Source organism: Trachemys scripta, chromosome 1 (assembly GCF_013100865.1).
Source record: "Trachemys scripta elegans isolate TJP31775 chromosome 1, CAS_Tse_1.0, whole genome shotgun sequence".
NCBI classification, from domain to species: Eukaryota; Metazoa; Chordata; order Testudines; family Emydidae; genus Trachemys; species Trachemys scripta.
The window spans coordinates 116,031,235-116,048,960 of NC_048298.1; the positions used below are offsets into that span (position 1 = coordinate 116,031,235).

At 40.9% G+C, this 17,726-nt stretch overlaps 1 protein-coding gene across 10 annotated transcripts in view; it reads left to right on the forward strand.

Moving 5' to 3' along the window:
• The window catches only part of SOX5 (SRY-box transcription factor 5), a 421,524-nt gene that overhangs the window by 342,536 nt on the left and 61,262 nt on the right, over positions 1-17,726 (forward strand). For all 10 annotated transcript variants that reach the window (XM_034782427.1, XM_034782373.1, XM_034782420.1 and 7 more), the window contains exon 9: positions 8,204-8,350. In XM_034782427.1, the coding sequence (XP_034638318.1) occupies positions 8,204-8,350 (147 nt within the window). The remainder of the gene's footprint in view (positions 1-8,203; positions 8,351-17,726) is intronic.

Below are 17,726 nucleotides of genomic sequence, written 5' to 3' on the forward strand. Positions count from 1 at the left end.
CCTTGATCTTCATTACAGAATAGCTGGTGAAAAAAATATTATAGATTACAGTGCAAATTCTGGCCATTTTAAATTCCACATCCCTGTTGTTTATTGGTCTTCCACATAACCCTTGCCTCCTTTGCTTTATGCACATTCATGCATATATCATCAAGAGGGTAACATTTTAACGCTTTACTTTCAAAAAGTCTATCTTATGAGGTTATCATTTTTTTTAAGCCCCTTGGTTTAGTAATGAAGTATGGGAATGGCAGCATGAATAAACTATATTGTTGTTTCATACAAGAAACTAAGATGGGCATAAACTGATGGCAGATTTCTTTGCATGTTTGCAGTATTTATTTATTACATTTCTCAACGATTCATATGCAACATTTTGTCTAACAACCTTTCTCTAGAAGACTCTGTCAAATTTCCTTTTCAATATGCGTTCCATATAGCCACTCCATTTCAGTTACTGTCATATAATGTGTACATTGTATGTACAAATATGTATGCCACTTGGGCAATTTTCCAGTTAAACACTCTAATTTGAAAGGGGCAGCCAATCTTAATCACAAAGTTTACAGTGATGTACTATCACAAAAACTAACAAAATCTTGTTAGCCTTTGATAGGAAGTGTGTATTGATAAGTTCCTACAGTTGTGATTAAGGCACAGTATTAGGGAGACATGGAGTCTGGGTCCTATTCAAGGCTCTCCACTGATTTCCTGGGTGACCATGAGCAAGTCATTAAGCGTCTGTGCATATTCTCAAATCTCTGATTTTAAATAACATTTTAGTTTTTTTAATCTATTAACGTCTGGAAAGGGCTTTGAGATTCTCCAATGGAAACTGCTATCAAATTGTAAAGTATTATTATAAATGTAGGGATGGGAAACTAGATTTAGCAAAACTTAGAACCCACTCAACAGTTGTGGATCTAGAGAAGAACTGAAAACAGTGGAAGTCCAAATTCTGTTTCACGGTAGCAAAACTCAAATTCTAGGCTGCTTCACGTTATTAATTTTCTTTCTTTTTCCAACCAGTTTTGTACCTCTTGTCTGAGAAGCAAAGCAAGAGTTGCTTTCAAACAAAGTTATTTATTAACTGTATTGCACTGTTTTCCACTTAGTTGTACATACAAGTAATTAAATTTCCCTGGGAGAACAATAGTTTAAAATCATAAAATCAAAAGCTCAAAAGTTTGATGAAACCACAAACTTAAAAAAAACAAAAAAACAAAAAAAGCAGAATAAGCTCTATAGGTTTTGTGATGCCGAACATGTTACTGGATTTGCCCAGCTCCTGATCCCAAAAAGCTTACTCATGTGAGTAATCACATAGACTTAAATGAAAATTATTCTCATGACTAAGGGTTATAAGTTTGAGACTATAGAGATTTCATTACCATAATTACCAGACCCTGTTGTGCTAATGAAAAATCTGGTTTCTGTTTCAAAAAATTTTTTAACACAGTAGATACATGTTGGTTGCTCTACTTTGAACTTTATGCACAAAACATGTACAGGTAAAATCTTGCTTTGTTTGTGAATACTTATTATATTTACTAGTGAAGCCTTGTTTCCTTTTAAGATCTCTTCCTTAGTTAGTTTCATAGATTTTTAAAGGCAGAAGGGACTGTTAAATCACCTAGTCTTGATCTGAAGACTTCAAAAGAGAGAGAATCCACCACTTCCCCTGGAAGTTTGTTCCAGTGGTTAAGCACCCTCACTGTTAAAAAAAAAAAATTGTGCCTTAATTTTAATCTGATTTGAATTTGTTGGGCTTTAACTTCCAGCTATTGATTCTTGTTATACCTTTCTCCTCTAGACTAAAGAAGTATAGTACATACCTGTAGTTGGAATTTAAATGGAAGTTAGGTGATCATTATGGCCATAAAAAGGAACAATATGGCTTGTTAACATGCACTGTTGTCTCTATAGTCTACATAATATTCTTCTGTCACCAAAAGGCAATGTCTGCATGCATATGGATGTGCACAGTAGCTTCTGAGAATCATGGCAAACAAGTATTAAACTGTCTGAACATGGTTCATCCAAATAGATGCTGTCAACAATATCACTTCTGATGCCTTGAAAAACTTCTATCTCTTATACGTTGTCTGCTGCTAATATTGTACTAACACGCTCTGGTTGGGATAAGGGCACACTGAAGATAAAGCAGTGATCATTGGCTGATACCTTGGGCCACTGAAGTCTTAAAAAATACATAAAAAGGTATAAGTGCTGACCAAGATCCTGTTATTAAACTGAAAACTGTCAAACTCAGCCATCAAAGTTGAATAAAAATGGCTTTGTAATGGACTTGGGGGGCTGGATTTTTTTTTAAAAACCTCTTAAATTTGTGCCCATGCACCCCTTTGTATTCAAAATCCCATGTTTATGCAGGTAAATAGCCACCTGGGCATTCAAATGCTAAAGTCTATTCCCAGGCAGATGCACACTGTGCAGATACAAATTAAAATGCTCCTTTGTAAATTTGATCTAGCAATCTTTGAAGGAAAAAGAGATATAAAGTGACAAAAGGAATGTCTAATATTTGTACCTTTCATAGGCCTTGTCTACACTACAGGGGTAAGTCGACCTAAGTTACACAACTCCAGCTACGTGAATAACACAGCTGGAGTCGATGTAGCTTAGGTCAACTTACTGCGGTGTCTACACTGTGCTGAGTCAACAGGAGACACTCTTTTGTCGACTTCCCTTATTCTTCACTAGACCCGCTAAATTGACCACTGGTGCATTGATCACTGCAGCATCAATCCCTGGTAAGTGTAGACATGCCCGTAGATTAGACTTTGGTGAAGAACTCCGTGCATGTAAAATCGAGGCAAATTTACCACATGTTGCTGATAGGGACAGCTTTCTACATATCACCAGTGATTTAAAAAGAATATTCAAGAGGAGGCTGCATGTAACTTGTTGGTTTGGGTGAATTCTTCCTTTTTTTCTAATTTCTTCACCCACTTTTTGGAAATGAGCAATGAATTCGTCCCAACCAACTCAGTTTTCCACACACACTTCCCTTGGTACACCTGATATGTTTCCTGAGATAAGCATCAAATTCATAGTGAAGAAGATTAAATTCATGTATTTTGATTAAGAGAATCTCATTTTATACCACTTCTTCATTCAAATCATGCAAAAAAATCAAAGCTATCACGGCTATGAAGTCAGAACAGGGCCCATTCATGTGTATATTTTTAATGATGGGACTCAGAATAACACAGATTTTGAAGTATTGGATCAATCCACAATTCCAAACATTTATATACAGGGGCCAAATTCATCCCTGTGATAACTCCATTGAAATCACAGGTTACACTAGGGACAAATTTAGCCCAGTATTCAGAATCCATTGCCGCTAGCTTTTATTCTTCCTTTTTTTTTTTTTTTTTTAAGAAAAGATATTAATCTCAACACCTCACAAAAATTATTTTAATACTAGTGTGGTATTATAAAAACATGTATAATTTCTAAGATATATTTTTTCAAATCTTTTTTAAATTGCTGTTAAATCCCATTCTCATTTTCCTTATTAATAGAACAAGATCTCATTTTTAGTTTATCCTCAAAGCAGTAATGAGCATTGTTAACATATAATAACAATGCCCAAGGGGGAAGTTTTCAAAGCCAGTCTAACCTTAAAGCTGTGCTATTGATGTACTACACAGTCATCAAGCCAAGCACCACTAGCAGTGGAGAGTTCAGCAGAATATTCCTGGTTAATATATAGGATGAATTATAAATGTTTTAGGTGATGACCTGCAGGGAAGGCAGGGGGCTGCTTAATGACTTAAGAACAGAGACAGGTTCAATAATATAAAAATAACTGGTTTTCATTTTCAAGTGTAACCAATTGTTCTTTTGTTCTGATGATTCTGCATGTACACAGATTTTCATAAAAGGTTAATGAGAAGACAGGAAACAGGTACACAGTACTGCACATGGGCAGGGCATCTGAAAGGTGATTATTTGGTTATAAATAAATAATAGAAGTTAAGATTTAATTGCTTTCTAAAGACCCAATTCTTCCCTTTTTGAAGAAGAAAAAAGTTCATAACAATATCGTCTGTTCTATTACATGGGGAATATTATCCTTTTTTGTCATAAATAGCAAAAATAAACTGTTGCATAAATTGACATAACTCCATTGTAACTATTGGAGCTTTGCCAGCTTATGTTGGCGAAGGTAAACCCCTCAATGGTCTATGGACACAGAGTCCACCAGAGGTTCTTACACAGCTCATGACATCCCCTGAGTGCCAGAGATTACATTTGTGTCTGTAATTAGCTGGAAGTCATGTACAAATCTCCAATCTTGGGGAAGTTCCCTATTGGGCATACATTTAAGGATGCTCAAGAATGGTTTATTCCAGCAATTATATAGTGTAAATTACACCCATTTCATTGTTGAGGTGCTACCTTCATCACCGTGAAAGATCTGAGGATGCACAGAATACGCACACGGCAGGATACAGACTGTGTCGACTCGACAATTCAGCGTAAAGACTGCTGGCAGCCTTTCCAGTGCATATATTTTATTCCAGTTTTTGAGGTTCTCTGTTGTGGACCTCGGGGTAGAACTGTGCCTTTGTTTGAGTTTAACTGCTTTATTTACCATAGCCATAAACTCTCATACTTGTTTTTCATTAGCCATCTCGATTCACGGGACGTGTCCATATCATGTCCTTTTGCTTGTCATAAGCCATCATCCCCTGAAATGATTAAATATGAATAGACACATTCAATAATGACAAAGCTCAAACTCCTGCATATTGCATGTTTCATTCCATTTTTCAATATGGGCAGGGCTATGGGAACAATCTCACTGGTTAATTAAGAATCCAACCCATCGTCACTGCACAGTTTGGAACCATTTAGCTTGACTAACTTTTTATTTACTCAAAAAGTCTGTTCCCCCATTTTTTAAATGGAGCAAGAGTCTATAGCAGCACGAGCTGGTATAGTTATTTGCAGTGACTGCTCTTACCCAACTGCCCTTTGGTTTTGGTGCCTGACCATGCACTTGAGGCCACGTTCTGCCCTAGCAACCCTGCAACGACAATCTGTCATTAAAAATACCCCATACATTAGTAGTTTGTGGGAGAAGACCTGGTTTCTGCTGGAATAAGGTTGGAACCTTTCATATAGATTCATTTACTTTTTAAAATTTGTATTCTTACATTATGAAAAGGATTGAATAGAGGTGAAAAATGTCAGCGTGACAGCCCAGCAGACTGAAGGTATCTATTTATCCACAGAATAGATTCAGCATGGGTGGTGGCATTGCAAGTTTCCTTCCACCCTGTCTCCCATACTGTTCCATGCTCCACCAGTATCTGTCAACACTTTTCAAGATACCACCTCTCTGAGGACCAAATTTATCCCTGAACAGAGGACCAGTACAAGGCCTATGCAACACTTAAGTTCCACTTGCCCTCTCAAAATATGGCCTTCTGCTGCCCTCTGCATAGGGGTGATTAGGGCAGTTCAGCCTCTGATGCCCATTTAATCCTGGACCTTTCTTTTTAGGCAGTCAGGAAAGCTGGATGTTAATACTGCAAGCAGCTCTCACCTAGGATTGACTGCTTCCAAGCCATTGCGCATAGACCACTCACAGCTCTAAAGTGGTACAAACTCTCGGTCACTATGACATACACACACCCCATACAGAAGGGCAAGCATGATCTGGTACTTGGAGTAGAGATAGGAGGTGGAGAAGTTGGAAACTCTGCCTAATGTCATGGACCTACTTGAGTTAGCTGCTTTCCTTTCAGGGTGAACGTCCTATTTAATTGTTCACTCTTAAAGAATAATAGAACATGAGCATTTCCAGGGGCCTCTGAAGGAGAATATTGTTTCTCTGTCACAACTCTGTCAGTTGATTAGTAGAACTTTATAATCCTCCCGTGTCATGGAGCATCAGTAGTGCCTACTAAATGCCTCCTTCCAGATCAAATTAAAACACCCTCATCATTACCTTGAAGGTCTTATACAGTTAACCCTTGTCTTGACCTTCTCTCTGGTGTGTAATCTGTGTTTTCATATCTTACCCATCACTCTAATATTTGTGGGGCCTACAGGCTTCCAGTTCAACTGGCCATTTTGCTGCCTTTCTCCTCCCACAAACAGCTCCATACTTTTCTGTCAAACTACTTTTACTGCCTGACTCAGACTGGCATCTACTTAGTCATCTGGTCCCTGTCTGAACTGGCATTGGTCTGCTTCCATCCAGGTATATGTCTGTTTGGACAGCTCCCTTTATCCAGGGTGCTACTCTATTGCACTGTTGCACAGCAGTGTCCCCTTTGGTCTATTGAAGTACTACCACCCTCCCCACCCAGTTCTACTTTGGTGAAAGAAGCCTGGTTCTCTTTGCACTACTGCAAGCAGCTCCTGTTTGTTGCGTCAAAGCCCCCATTCCTTTCTCCTTGCATGGCTGCAAGAGTGGCTCCTTTTTTTAAGAACCCATTAAAGGGTGAGTGAGCGTGGCCATCTGTCTGTTTAGGCATTTATTTTGCATCCATCACCGTGGTTTGTGGCTGGGTGGCTGTGTCGGAGGTTGACTGGGATTGGGTGAGGATGATAGGTCAAATGAATGAATAAGTGGGCACGTGAGGAAGAGGAGGGAGAGAATTAAAGAATGGATGAAAGGGAAGGAGAGAGTGTGGAGGAAGAAGGAGAGGGATGAATGTCAAGAAAGAAAGAGCTGAGGAATAAGCGGAGGTAAAAATGAAGAAATAAAAAAGAAAATTAAAAGAAACAAAAGTGAGAAGAATATTAAACCAAAGAAGAAAAGGAGAGAAGAGGAAATAAGGAAGGACTTGGGGCAGAATTAATTAAATTTAAAGGAGCAGAAGCAGCTTAGATTTTTTTAAAAGTAAAAGGAACAGGCCTGGACACAAGTACAGGCGGAAAAGCTATAAAGAAAAAGCATGATAGTGGTGAGATATCAAGATTTGGGATGACTTGCATAGATCACTCATATCTTCACTATGCATGAGCCATATAAGTCATCCTAAACTCATGGCAAAGAAACCTGCACATTTGACCACACCAGCATATATTCTTTACAGAGCATATATACTCTGTGTGATATTTGTGCACATATCCAGAGACAGTATCTTTGCACCACTGAGGGCTGTTAAACATTGTTTTGCTGAGCCCTGCTTGGAACATCCTCCCCAAACCGGGTCACCGTGGATTTGGTCTGGCCTGATATTGAAACTGACTGTTATCCTGTAAACAGTTCCCTGAGCCATCAAGACTTCTATCCAGATTCATTTTTGTTCTCCTCTATACATAAATCAGTCTGTGTCGTATCACACACTGCTTTTCTTGCTCATGGTGTTTGTTTTCTCCTCTTCTTTGTGAGTTTAGGTTGCTTGCATGCACAGCCAAATTACCTATTTCCTCTCAGTTCTTGGTCCCAATACAGCAAGGCAGTTAAACCGGTACTTAACTTTAAACACATGATTTTGATGTCACTATTCAGTGCTTAAAGTTAAAATGTCATTAAGTCCCTTGATGGCTCAGGGCCTTTAATATTTAGAACTTTTTTTTTAATTCTTACCATATGTTTCTACTGCACCTAACAAAGAGGTCTCAATCTTAATTGGAGCCTCTAGTTGCTACTGTAATATAATGCAAAATAATAATTTATTCTTATTAAAGTTTATTACAGTAGTACCACCTGAGAACAGTGCCTCATTGTGTTAGGTGCTATGTAAACACAAAGCAGCAGAGTCCCTACCCCAAAGAGCTTACAGTCAAAATTGGCAAGCCACACACACAGTAAGGGAGAGGCATGTAACGTGCTAGCAGAGTGAACAATATGATGACGGTAAATGTCACAGGCTGGGTGTTAATATAATATTGATGGGAGGGGATGCTCTTATGGTCAGGTCCTTTCAGGAAGCAAAACAATTGATCAGATGGCTCAGGCAAGGCATGAAGTTGGGTTATTGCTATTTGTTTTGAATCTCTGGACGCACGCTGAAGCTAGGCCATTTCACATGTGACGTCTGTCATTCCTCCCCTGAGGAATGACTCACAAAAGTTGAGGTGACAGCTAGCTTAAAAAAAAAAAAAAAAGCCTGAAAAAACTACAGCATCTGTAGTAGGGGAAATTTTTGAAAGATGTTTTGTTTATTGGCAATGTTTCAATTTCTCTCTCTCTCCTGTTTTTTCTTTACAGCAGTTGTATGCTGCCCAGCTTGCTGCAATGCAAGTGTCTCCAGGAGGCAAGATACCTGGCATACCCCAAGGAAACCTTGGTGCGGCTGTATCCCCTACCAGTATCCACACAGACAAGAGCACAAACAGTCCTCCACCCAAAAGCAAGGTACTGTGCCATTTTAAAGGAGCAGGTTTTTGTTTCTCTCTCAGTATTTACATGGTCCCTGTCAATATGATATCTGAGCACCTCCCAGGTGGTTACAGATTCATCATGAAATAGGGGAATTACTCTTATCCCCATTTACCTGATGGAGAATTCAGGCATGGTGACAGTAAGTGATTTGCCCAAGGTCACAGAGGAAGCCAGTAACAGAGCTGGGAATTGAATGCAGCTCTCCTGAGTCCCATCTAATGCCTGAGCCACAAGATTATTATTTCTTCCATCCTTTGGTAAAGGGCAAAAGACTAAGGCTGCGTGCCTCCCATTCTAGCACACAACTACTATTTCCCCCTAACCTTTAATCCATAGCCATATAAGTGGTACTGCAACAAAAGATGATAGCAGCATGACATCTCATCCAGAGCCAAATTCTGCCCTGGGGTTCATGCACTGAAATCAGTGGGGACCCTATGTACATATCCAATGGCAGGACTGACTCTCAATTGGTGGCCGTTGTATCACAGAACATATTTTAATCTTATTTATATAATGAAAGGGTCTACCCAGAGTAATTTGGAGGTGGTTGGGGAATGAGATTTATGCTGTCTTCGAAGGTCAGGTTAGCAATCGTAGTCAAATCTTCAAAACATCACCATTGTTTGGCAAGTTGGCTACAGCTAAGACAAAGGCACAGAATGCATCACATCCACATAACATGTTGAAACTTCATTTGACTATTGGCCAAGTGACGTTAATTTGAGATTCTGTAGTTTCTCAGCGGTTGTTTGTTGGGGATTTGGTTGCTGAAAGTCAAAATCAGATTTTCTGAGAGTAAATTGAGTACACTTGTCCTTACCGTCAAGCTCCTATATCACTCTGTCCTTCCATATTCTTTGCCTGGACAAGGTGAGCTAGGTTAAATGAACATACCAAATAAATTAGAGAAATCTTTTTTTCTGTTGCTAAATCAACATCTGTGACTTTGAGCAATTTAAATCAGATATGCATACAATACAGTGGACCATAAGACCATGAAGAAAATGGCTTCCTTATCTTTTGATTACTTTTCTCTTTGGGTTAGCATTAATGTATTGTAGAGCCTGTTTCAGCAATCCCTATCCACCCTAAGCTAAATGGTAAGAAATCTGAACCAGTCATGTTAATGAATCAAGATTAAGTTCTGTGTTCAATGGAACTACTCCAGTGATGTTGAATGAGACTACTTGCATAAGTACAACTCAGAGGTTGCAGAATAAGGGCCACCATTTGTGTCTATATCTACATATGGATAGAGATAGGTATAAATATAATAGATATATAATAAAATAGAGTAGCTGGGATTTTCAAAAGGGCCTAGGTGACTTAGGAGCACAAGTCCCATTGGCTTTTAATGGGATTCATGCCCCTAAATCACTTAAACGATTTTGAAAATTCCACTCTTGTATCTCTAAATTATCTAATCTTTGATATAGATAATCTTACCAAGGATCAACTCATTAAATCCACTGCCCAGAATAAGATGAGTTCAATTTATTTCTCAGGTGGTCTAAGGAAACCGGTCACATTTTGGAGTGGCACTGCCTACCTTAGTTATTGTAAAACAATTAGCAAGGATTTAGCCAAGGAAAAGGAGTAAAAAGCATCCCCATTTAAGTGACAGGGAAAATTTGACGAAATGTGTCCTTTCTTTCCTTCGGTGTCCTCTAGCATGCTGTCCACTTCCTTTATCATGTCAGAAAAGATTCCTTGAATTGACAGTAGCATCTTAGTTTTTAGCCTAACAGTAAAGCTGTACGGATTAAAAATAACCTGCCAAATAAATAATACCATTGTCAGCTCAATGAGATACATGGTCAAAAAATGAAAGGAATGCTTAGGACCCAGAATCAACCTGGAGGTATACATTTACTTTCTCCTCTTCTCGATGCAGACTTTTTGACTTCCCAAAGTTTTTCCCTTCGTAAGGACATCTCTTTTATGTAGTGGAAAGTTGTCAATCATAAAGCTGTTTGGCCCCCCGGCCATGTGCTTTTTTTCAAAAACAGTTGTTTGTATGGTTAACAAGAGATTTTTGTGCATTTTACAAGAGTTTTCTGTATGATGCGTCTAACAGCTTGTTAAAGAGATTCCACTGCACTTAAGATCCCGATGTTGGTTTTGGATCTACCCGGCACAAACAGAATGTCTGATGAGATCTGATGGGGGACAGTATTTATGTTGTGGCACTCATGGAATCAGGGCCGGCTCTAGGATTTTTGCCTCCCAAAGCAAAAACAATTTTGGCCGCCCCCCCCACCCCGGTCTTTAATTACCCCACCCCCGACCTCACCTCAACTCCGCCCCTTCCCCAAATCCCCAGCCCTGCCTCCTCCCCCCAGGCTCTCAAGCCTAGGAGGGAGGGAGGGGGAGAAGCGGCGCCTGCACCGCGGCCACTCGGAGTCTCCCCCTCCCAGACTCCAAGTGGCCGCGGTGCGGGTGCCGCTTCTCCCCCTCCCTCCCAGGCTCTCAAGTCTGGGAGGGCGGGGGAGTAGCAGCGCGTGAAACGGCTGCTCGGGATCTCCCCCTCCCTCCCAGGTTTGAGAGCCTGGGAAGGAGGTGGAGACCCCGAGCCGCCGCGGTGCGCGAATCAGCTGTTTTGCGCGCTGCACAGCAGCAGCGGAGGTGAGCTAGGGCGGCCGGGGCACATTTTTAGGGGTGGCATTCTGGCCGGCCATGCTGCCCCTAAAAATGTGCCGCCCCAAGCAACAGCTTGTTTTGCTGGTGCCTAGAGCCGGCCCTGCATGGAATTATAAGGCCTACCAGATGGTAATGTCGGCAAAACCATCCTCCAGGTAGCTGTCAAAATCAGCTTTGTTCTTCCTTGTCTTTTATTGCTTTTCCTTATTCATAGGTGTTCCAATGCCTTTGGTTCACAACTCTGTGGAAGCACACAAACAGAACTTATTTGCAAATTGGAAAAAAAAAAAAAAGAGTGGGCCACTAGGAAAGGAGTGGGAGGGGGCTCCAAAAGGCTGTAAAATTGTGCAGCATGAGCCTTCTGATGCATGCTGTTTTCAATCTGCTGTGTGCCAGTTGGAGGCTCAGAGAGAGAGAGAAAGGATAATGCTGAGAAATGATAGAGTGGCTGTGACCTCCAAGCTCAGCCTGGAAACCCAAGACATTGATTTCACTTAGCATTCCTGCTGAGAAATCCGGCGGAGTTCAGTTGTAATAAAAGAACAAGATTCTGTTCTAATGGTAATGGCGTATGACAGACATATCACTTTGTCTGTCCTCAGCACCAGGGAGAGGAGAATTGGAGAAAGGTCACCTGACCTGCCTGTGGTGTTGTGCAAGTGCTATACTGAGCTTTGAACTCAGCATAGGAACACAATTTTATATATATATATAAAATACTAAGTGATAAAGAAATCTTTATAGTGCCTACACTAATTAGAATGAACCTTTTAAAGCTGGGTAAAGGCTTAGCTAGGAAGACAGTGATGAATGTGTGATAGCACCAGAAACTGAATCCTACATGTTTAAACTGTGTATAATATACATGGTGATACACCTTAGTTTGTATCTGCATGGGTCTTCCTTTGGTTTTACAAACCTTGTTTGCACCAACATTTACAACACTATTCACTTTCTGTTACCTCATTATTTCAGCTATTATCAATGAAGACCTATCGGAGTTTCACAACCCAATTTTTCCAAAGGAAACATGGTTCATAAAGTTGAATCATGGTGGTCTTTCTGGGGGAAAAGCCTCGTTAAGATGCAGTATGTAAAGTCTCCATACATGAATAGTTAGTGCCTCGGACAAGCTTTTAGGAGATTTTGTTTGCTGAATCTCCATTTGCAGCCCACAGTTTACACTGGCACAGTTTTGGAAATATGCTCAAGTATTCATAGACAAGGAGGCAGCCCCGCCATCTGAGAGTGTTTCAAGGTGGTGGCAAACATCTGGGTCACTTTTGAAAAGACGTGTTTTTTTTTCCTTTGACTAGAAATTTACAGTTACTGTATTGCTCTTTGCAAGGATTCTTCAAAGTCGGCCTCAGCAGCAGATGGAACAACTGCTGGCTCTAGATATGCTAAGAAACATCAGGGGGAGTTTGCCAAGGTTCATCTTTTAAATCTAGTAAGACATGAAGACATCACTGAGACCCCTCAAAGACCTTGGCAACCCCTACGTTGGCAAGCCTTTTATCAGTGGCCCTCACCAGTGTTTGAGCACTGGACTATTCAGACTAACCTGCCATCTTCTGTGTTGCACTTGCCTTTCGACAGTTGTGTCCCCAAATGTTCAAATTCACTTCTCAGATTCTTGTGGTGTGACTTTTAGGAAACCATGGAGGACATACACCATTATGTCCTGCTGTGCATTCTGTTGAGTTTTCAAGCAGGAAACTGAGCTGGTGTCATGCATTTTTCCAGAATGGAATCTGTCTGCCAGAAAAACTGATTTAAGAAACAGAGCTGGTGGAATACATCCAAAAGAAAATGTGTGTATCTTGCGGAAATGGATTTTAACACAGCTTCTCCTTTAGCAGTTTTTGTGACAGCCGGCATGCTAATCACACTGTTCAAATTTACCAAGGCCTCCTCCACAGCCCCTGTGAAAGGCAACTATCTCTTAAATCTGCCAAATTGTGCTGGATTTCCAGAGTCTGTTTTAAGCACGTTTTGGCCCTGATTCTGCAAGTACTTTCATGCTGCTCAGTCGGATATTCAAGATGGCTATGGTATAAGTGGGAGGGTGAGGGTAGGCACAAGTAAGGTTCAGTGCTGGGCGGCCTGGGAGGAGAGGGAGGAGCTAATCGGCAGGGCCCACTGGTGGGTGCTGAGCACCCGCTATTTTTTTCCAATGGGTGATCCAGCCCCGGAGCACCCCCGGAGTCAGCACCTATGCTCAGTGTAGCTTGTAAATGCAGCTAAATGTCTCTTGATACTCGACAAAGTATGGTGCATTGTCTGCAGCATCCACAAAAAACAAGAGCAATTCAGTGTGAAATGTGACAAGAGAGAATTCCTGGGTGCTTTTCTTTTAACCTTGTTATGACCCCAGCCCTAACCCGAGTCAGAGTTGTGTCTCCATCGATGACAATAGAATAGAGTGTCCAAATCATGGTTTTTGTTCTTTTCAAATACTTCTGGCAGTGATGTTACTATTTGCTCAGCAGTAGCACCTGGGAGTTGTGACAAGGAAAGGAAATGTGTTTCAGATAAGCCAGAAACAGCACCAACCAGTTAGATATACACAATCAGATTCTCTTCAACTGCAAATATCCACACAAATGTCAGTGTGAATCCTTAAGTGAGGATGGAACTTTATTTTCTCATTGTCTGGGTCTGATCACCCAAGTAAAGAATGGATTAAAAAGCTGCCTTGGTGCCTGTAACCAGAATCAACTTCAAAAGATTTAGGGCCAGATTCTCTTATGCAGTGCAAATTGGCCTAAAACTGTCTGGAGATTCCTCTTGGGCAGTTCTCCAGTGTAGGGAGAATATCTGTTGATACTGAGCTGGTGTATCAGTCACATGCACAGCCACATCCTCACCCCCTGCTTAATGGGAAGGAGGAAGTGGGATGGAGGAGATGAGACCTTGTGCCAGCTGTGTAAATTAGATTAGGACCACTCCCGCTCCATTTTACACAAGGTCTGGGTGGGCCTGAATCAGAAAGCTGCAACCAGCTAGCTGTAGCATCTCCTGTCCACAACATCTGACCCCAGCTCAGACATAGCAGAGAATCTGAATCAGTGTCTAGTGTTCTGTACATGGGAGTTTTAATTCAGACATATACCTTGGGATTAGATTGCTTCTTCCATCAGACCACCAACTACTGCAGTAGCTTTTCTGTTGAGTGGCAAGATTGGTTTTTTGCACCTAAGATAGGGCTTTCCTGTTTTGTGATGGTCTTGGCTTTCATGATTGAACATGCTAGAGCTAAGGAATTTATTTCACTCTATAGATGCTGAATACACTGCTCATTCAAATGAATAATATCAGCATTCTCCCATCTATCGCATCTTTTAACCTCATTATTTAAAAGCATTTTGGAAACAACGACAAATTGTCCTTCACAACAACCCTGTGAGGTAGATCAGAGACATGAAGGGGCTGTTTGCATTAGGAAGATGACCCATTGTGGCCCTCAGCTGGAGTAGATAATGTTTGGTTGCTAATGTAGATGGGGCCAAACTGTTTTCAACTTTGCTGCATGGTGCTAGAAGAGAGAGATTGGAACTGAGTTAAACCCCTTAGTGCAAGTATACTAAGGGCAACCATACACCTCTGTATTGATGTAAGTGTTCAGCAGCTGCTGAGTTGTGCCTCAAAGGTGACTATTTCATCAGTGAATGAAGCTATTCCTATTTAGAATATGTATAGTATTAGGGATCTTTTGGAATGAAAGGCTCTGTATAAATGTGAGTTACTCCATTACTATTAGAATTTTGGATCTTTGTTTGCAGCATGGTTATCTGGAAGGTTTGCAGGATTTATTTATTTGTATGTATTTCTGGACTGGACACAGCCTTTTCCATTCCACTAGTTTGGAAATCTCTGTAAATGAATCCAGTGGAATTTTTGGCACTGGAATAGAATAATGTTATGCTGAAAGGTACTGGTGACTGCATGAGTCACAGACGTCTCTGAGATTGGGTGTGACCTCCCACTTCAGTTAACATAATGGTCAGGATAAATTAATCACAACGCCCTCCCCCCCACATAAGACAAAAGGGTTAAATGAACCTGCCTAGGAGTTTTAGACTGGGTAGGGAGAATGATTTTTGCTCAGGTGTGTTTGTGCGCGCGCGTGCGCGTATGTGCATGTGTTAGAGAGTGAATAGAGAATAGAAAGTGGGAGAGACAGTGGCAAAAAGAAGCAGGTCAAATAGCAGACCTATGAGAGCAGTGAATAAATCTGGAAAATGCTAGAGGGAGAATTTTTGGGATCTGGTGTTGGCTAAAGAGGTTTGTGACTGTAAGCTAGGAAACTGTTCCTTTATTTGTAGTTCCTCCTGCATTTGGAGAAACAGGACCTTGTACATTCCTTATAAATAAACAAGATTACATTAAAGAAAATCCAAGATTCCATCATCAGTTTCCACCCCCAACTGGAACATCCCCAGGGTCCCAAACTTTGACTAAACATTTGGGTCAAAAATGAGCAACAGCATTTACCCCTATCCATGCTACAGTTAAACCAGAGTGAACTTAAGCCATGTTCAAAAGGATAATTGTTCAAGGCTCACATTCCCTACTGCCCTTCTCAAACTACCCAACAGGGCTAGAACACAGCTGTAAAACCATTAATACACTACAATAGTTCATGTTATAGATTAAGTGATATATACATAGCAAGTGACTGGCACTTGCTTTCCAGCTTTGACACTTACTGTACTTCTTAGGTGGTGTTTATGTCCATTTGTTGATGGATAACATGTAGCCAACCTGTCCATTTAACTGGAAACCTTTTCCTTTACTGTCTCATGTTGCTTAGATGAAATATGTGGAAAGAACTGTGGATGACTTAGGCCTGGTCTATACTACCCGCCTGAATCGGCGGGTAGAAATCGACCTCTCGGGGATCGATTTATCGCGTCCCGTCGGGACGCGACAATCGATCCCCGAATCGGCGCTCTAACTCCACCAGCGGAGGTGGTAGTAAGCGCCGCCGACAAAAAGCGGCAGAAGTCGATTTTGCCGCCGTCCTCACAACGGGGTAAGTCGACTGTAATACGTCGAATTCAGCTACGCTATTCACGTAGCTGAATTTGCGTATCTTAAATCGACTCCCCGCTGTAGTGTAGATGTACCCTGATAGTATTTTCCTCCCGATTCCTTTTCTCTATATACACAATAAACACAAACAGCTAGGCACAGAAACTGACATTTTTAACCACAATTTTTTAAGCACAGTGAAATTATATAGCTGAATAGAACTTATGATGCTCTTATAAAGTAAAACGTCTTTCTGCACAATAAAAAAAGTTTAAAAAACAACAACAAAAATGCAGTTACACAGTGCCTTCCCCTCCTGCCCCCCCCCCTCCTAAAAATAAATTAAATAGATGGAGGGACTGATAGGATTCCTTTTCAGGTTAACTCTTCCCAGCTCTGTTTCCCGATATCATGATGTCTCTTTGGCAGAAGCCTGACTCTCAAGCACAGCCACTAGTGAGCCAGCTCTATCAGGCGCAGTCAGCTCTTTTACTAATGCAAGCTCAGAAGAAAACAAAGCACACAGACATACACAAAGAGAGAGAGAGAAACCCTTTGAAATCTGCTACCGCAAAAAACAAACAAAAAAAAAAACAGGACAAAAATTAAAGTGAGGCCCTGCTTTTCTAAAACATATGGCTTCAGAATTAGGCATCTGATTGCACAGATGTGAAGCAAAGTGGAGATGACAGGGGGAAGTTCCATGTGCATGACCCTGTTAAGGTCCCTACCATATCAATCAGTGCCTTCCTTAGCTTGTGCAAACCAGGAAAGACCCACCACATTTTGCCTTCTTTTCCTACAATGGAAGAGTTTCTTCTGGGTTTCCGTCCTTGTGGAAAAAGGCCCTACAGCATTAACCAGACAGCATTGCTTGAAACCATGATTTCGTTCCTAGTATTACTGCTTTCAGGGGTGGTAAAGAGGTCAAACAGCTCCCCCAAACTCTTCTTTACTGCAAAGCATTAAGATGTCAGGAAATTATTGCAAACAGCTGTACTTGCATTAGGCTAAAGAATGTAACCAGTCTCCAAATGGGGTAACAGCACATTGCTGCACCAAAGACACTCTGAGCTGTAAAAATACCGGGCCTGACTTACCACTGTGTTACATCATTTAAGCTGATTTCCATTAAGATGAGTAAGGTTACACTAGCGTTAAACTGGAGTACAACAGAAATGAATCAGACGCATTATGTTTTTACTAGCGATTGACCTAAGCCACAGATTCAGATCCAAATATGCCCAAAGTTCAAGAGCATGTTTGGATCTGAAGTTTCTGTTTGGCCCATTTTAGAAATATAAAGTTCAGATCTGGATTCAGACTTCCCCAGAGTTCAGGGGCATTGGGATCCAGTGTTTTGTTTCAGATCCATCTCTCTGGTTGTTTTTGTAGTAGTGGTATAGCAGATTACCGACCCCCTGAATAACATTTGGTGCATAAAACTGATAGAGGAAGAGCAGCATTTTACAGAAATAAAATAAAACTGAATGAAAAAGGAACCTCACAATTTTTTACAGCTGCTAGGATAGCAATTGAGCTGACATGGCCAGCTTGCCATTCAGCCCTACCAGTTTCATTAAAGCATAACGGGGGGACAGCGTGGAATCTGAGGCAACATGATGAAATGGAGAAAGGATTGGCTTTTTGTGGTTGTTTTCATCAATCC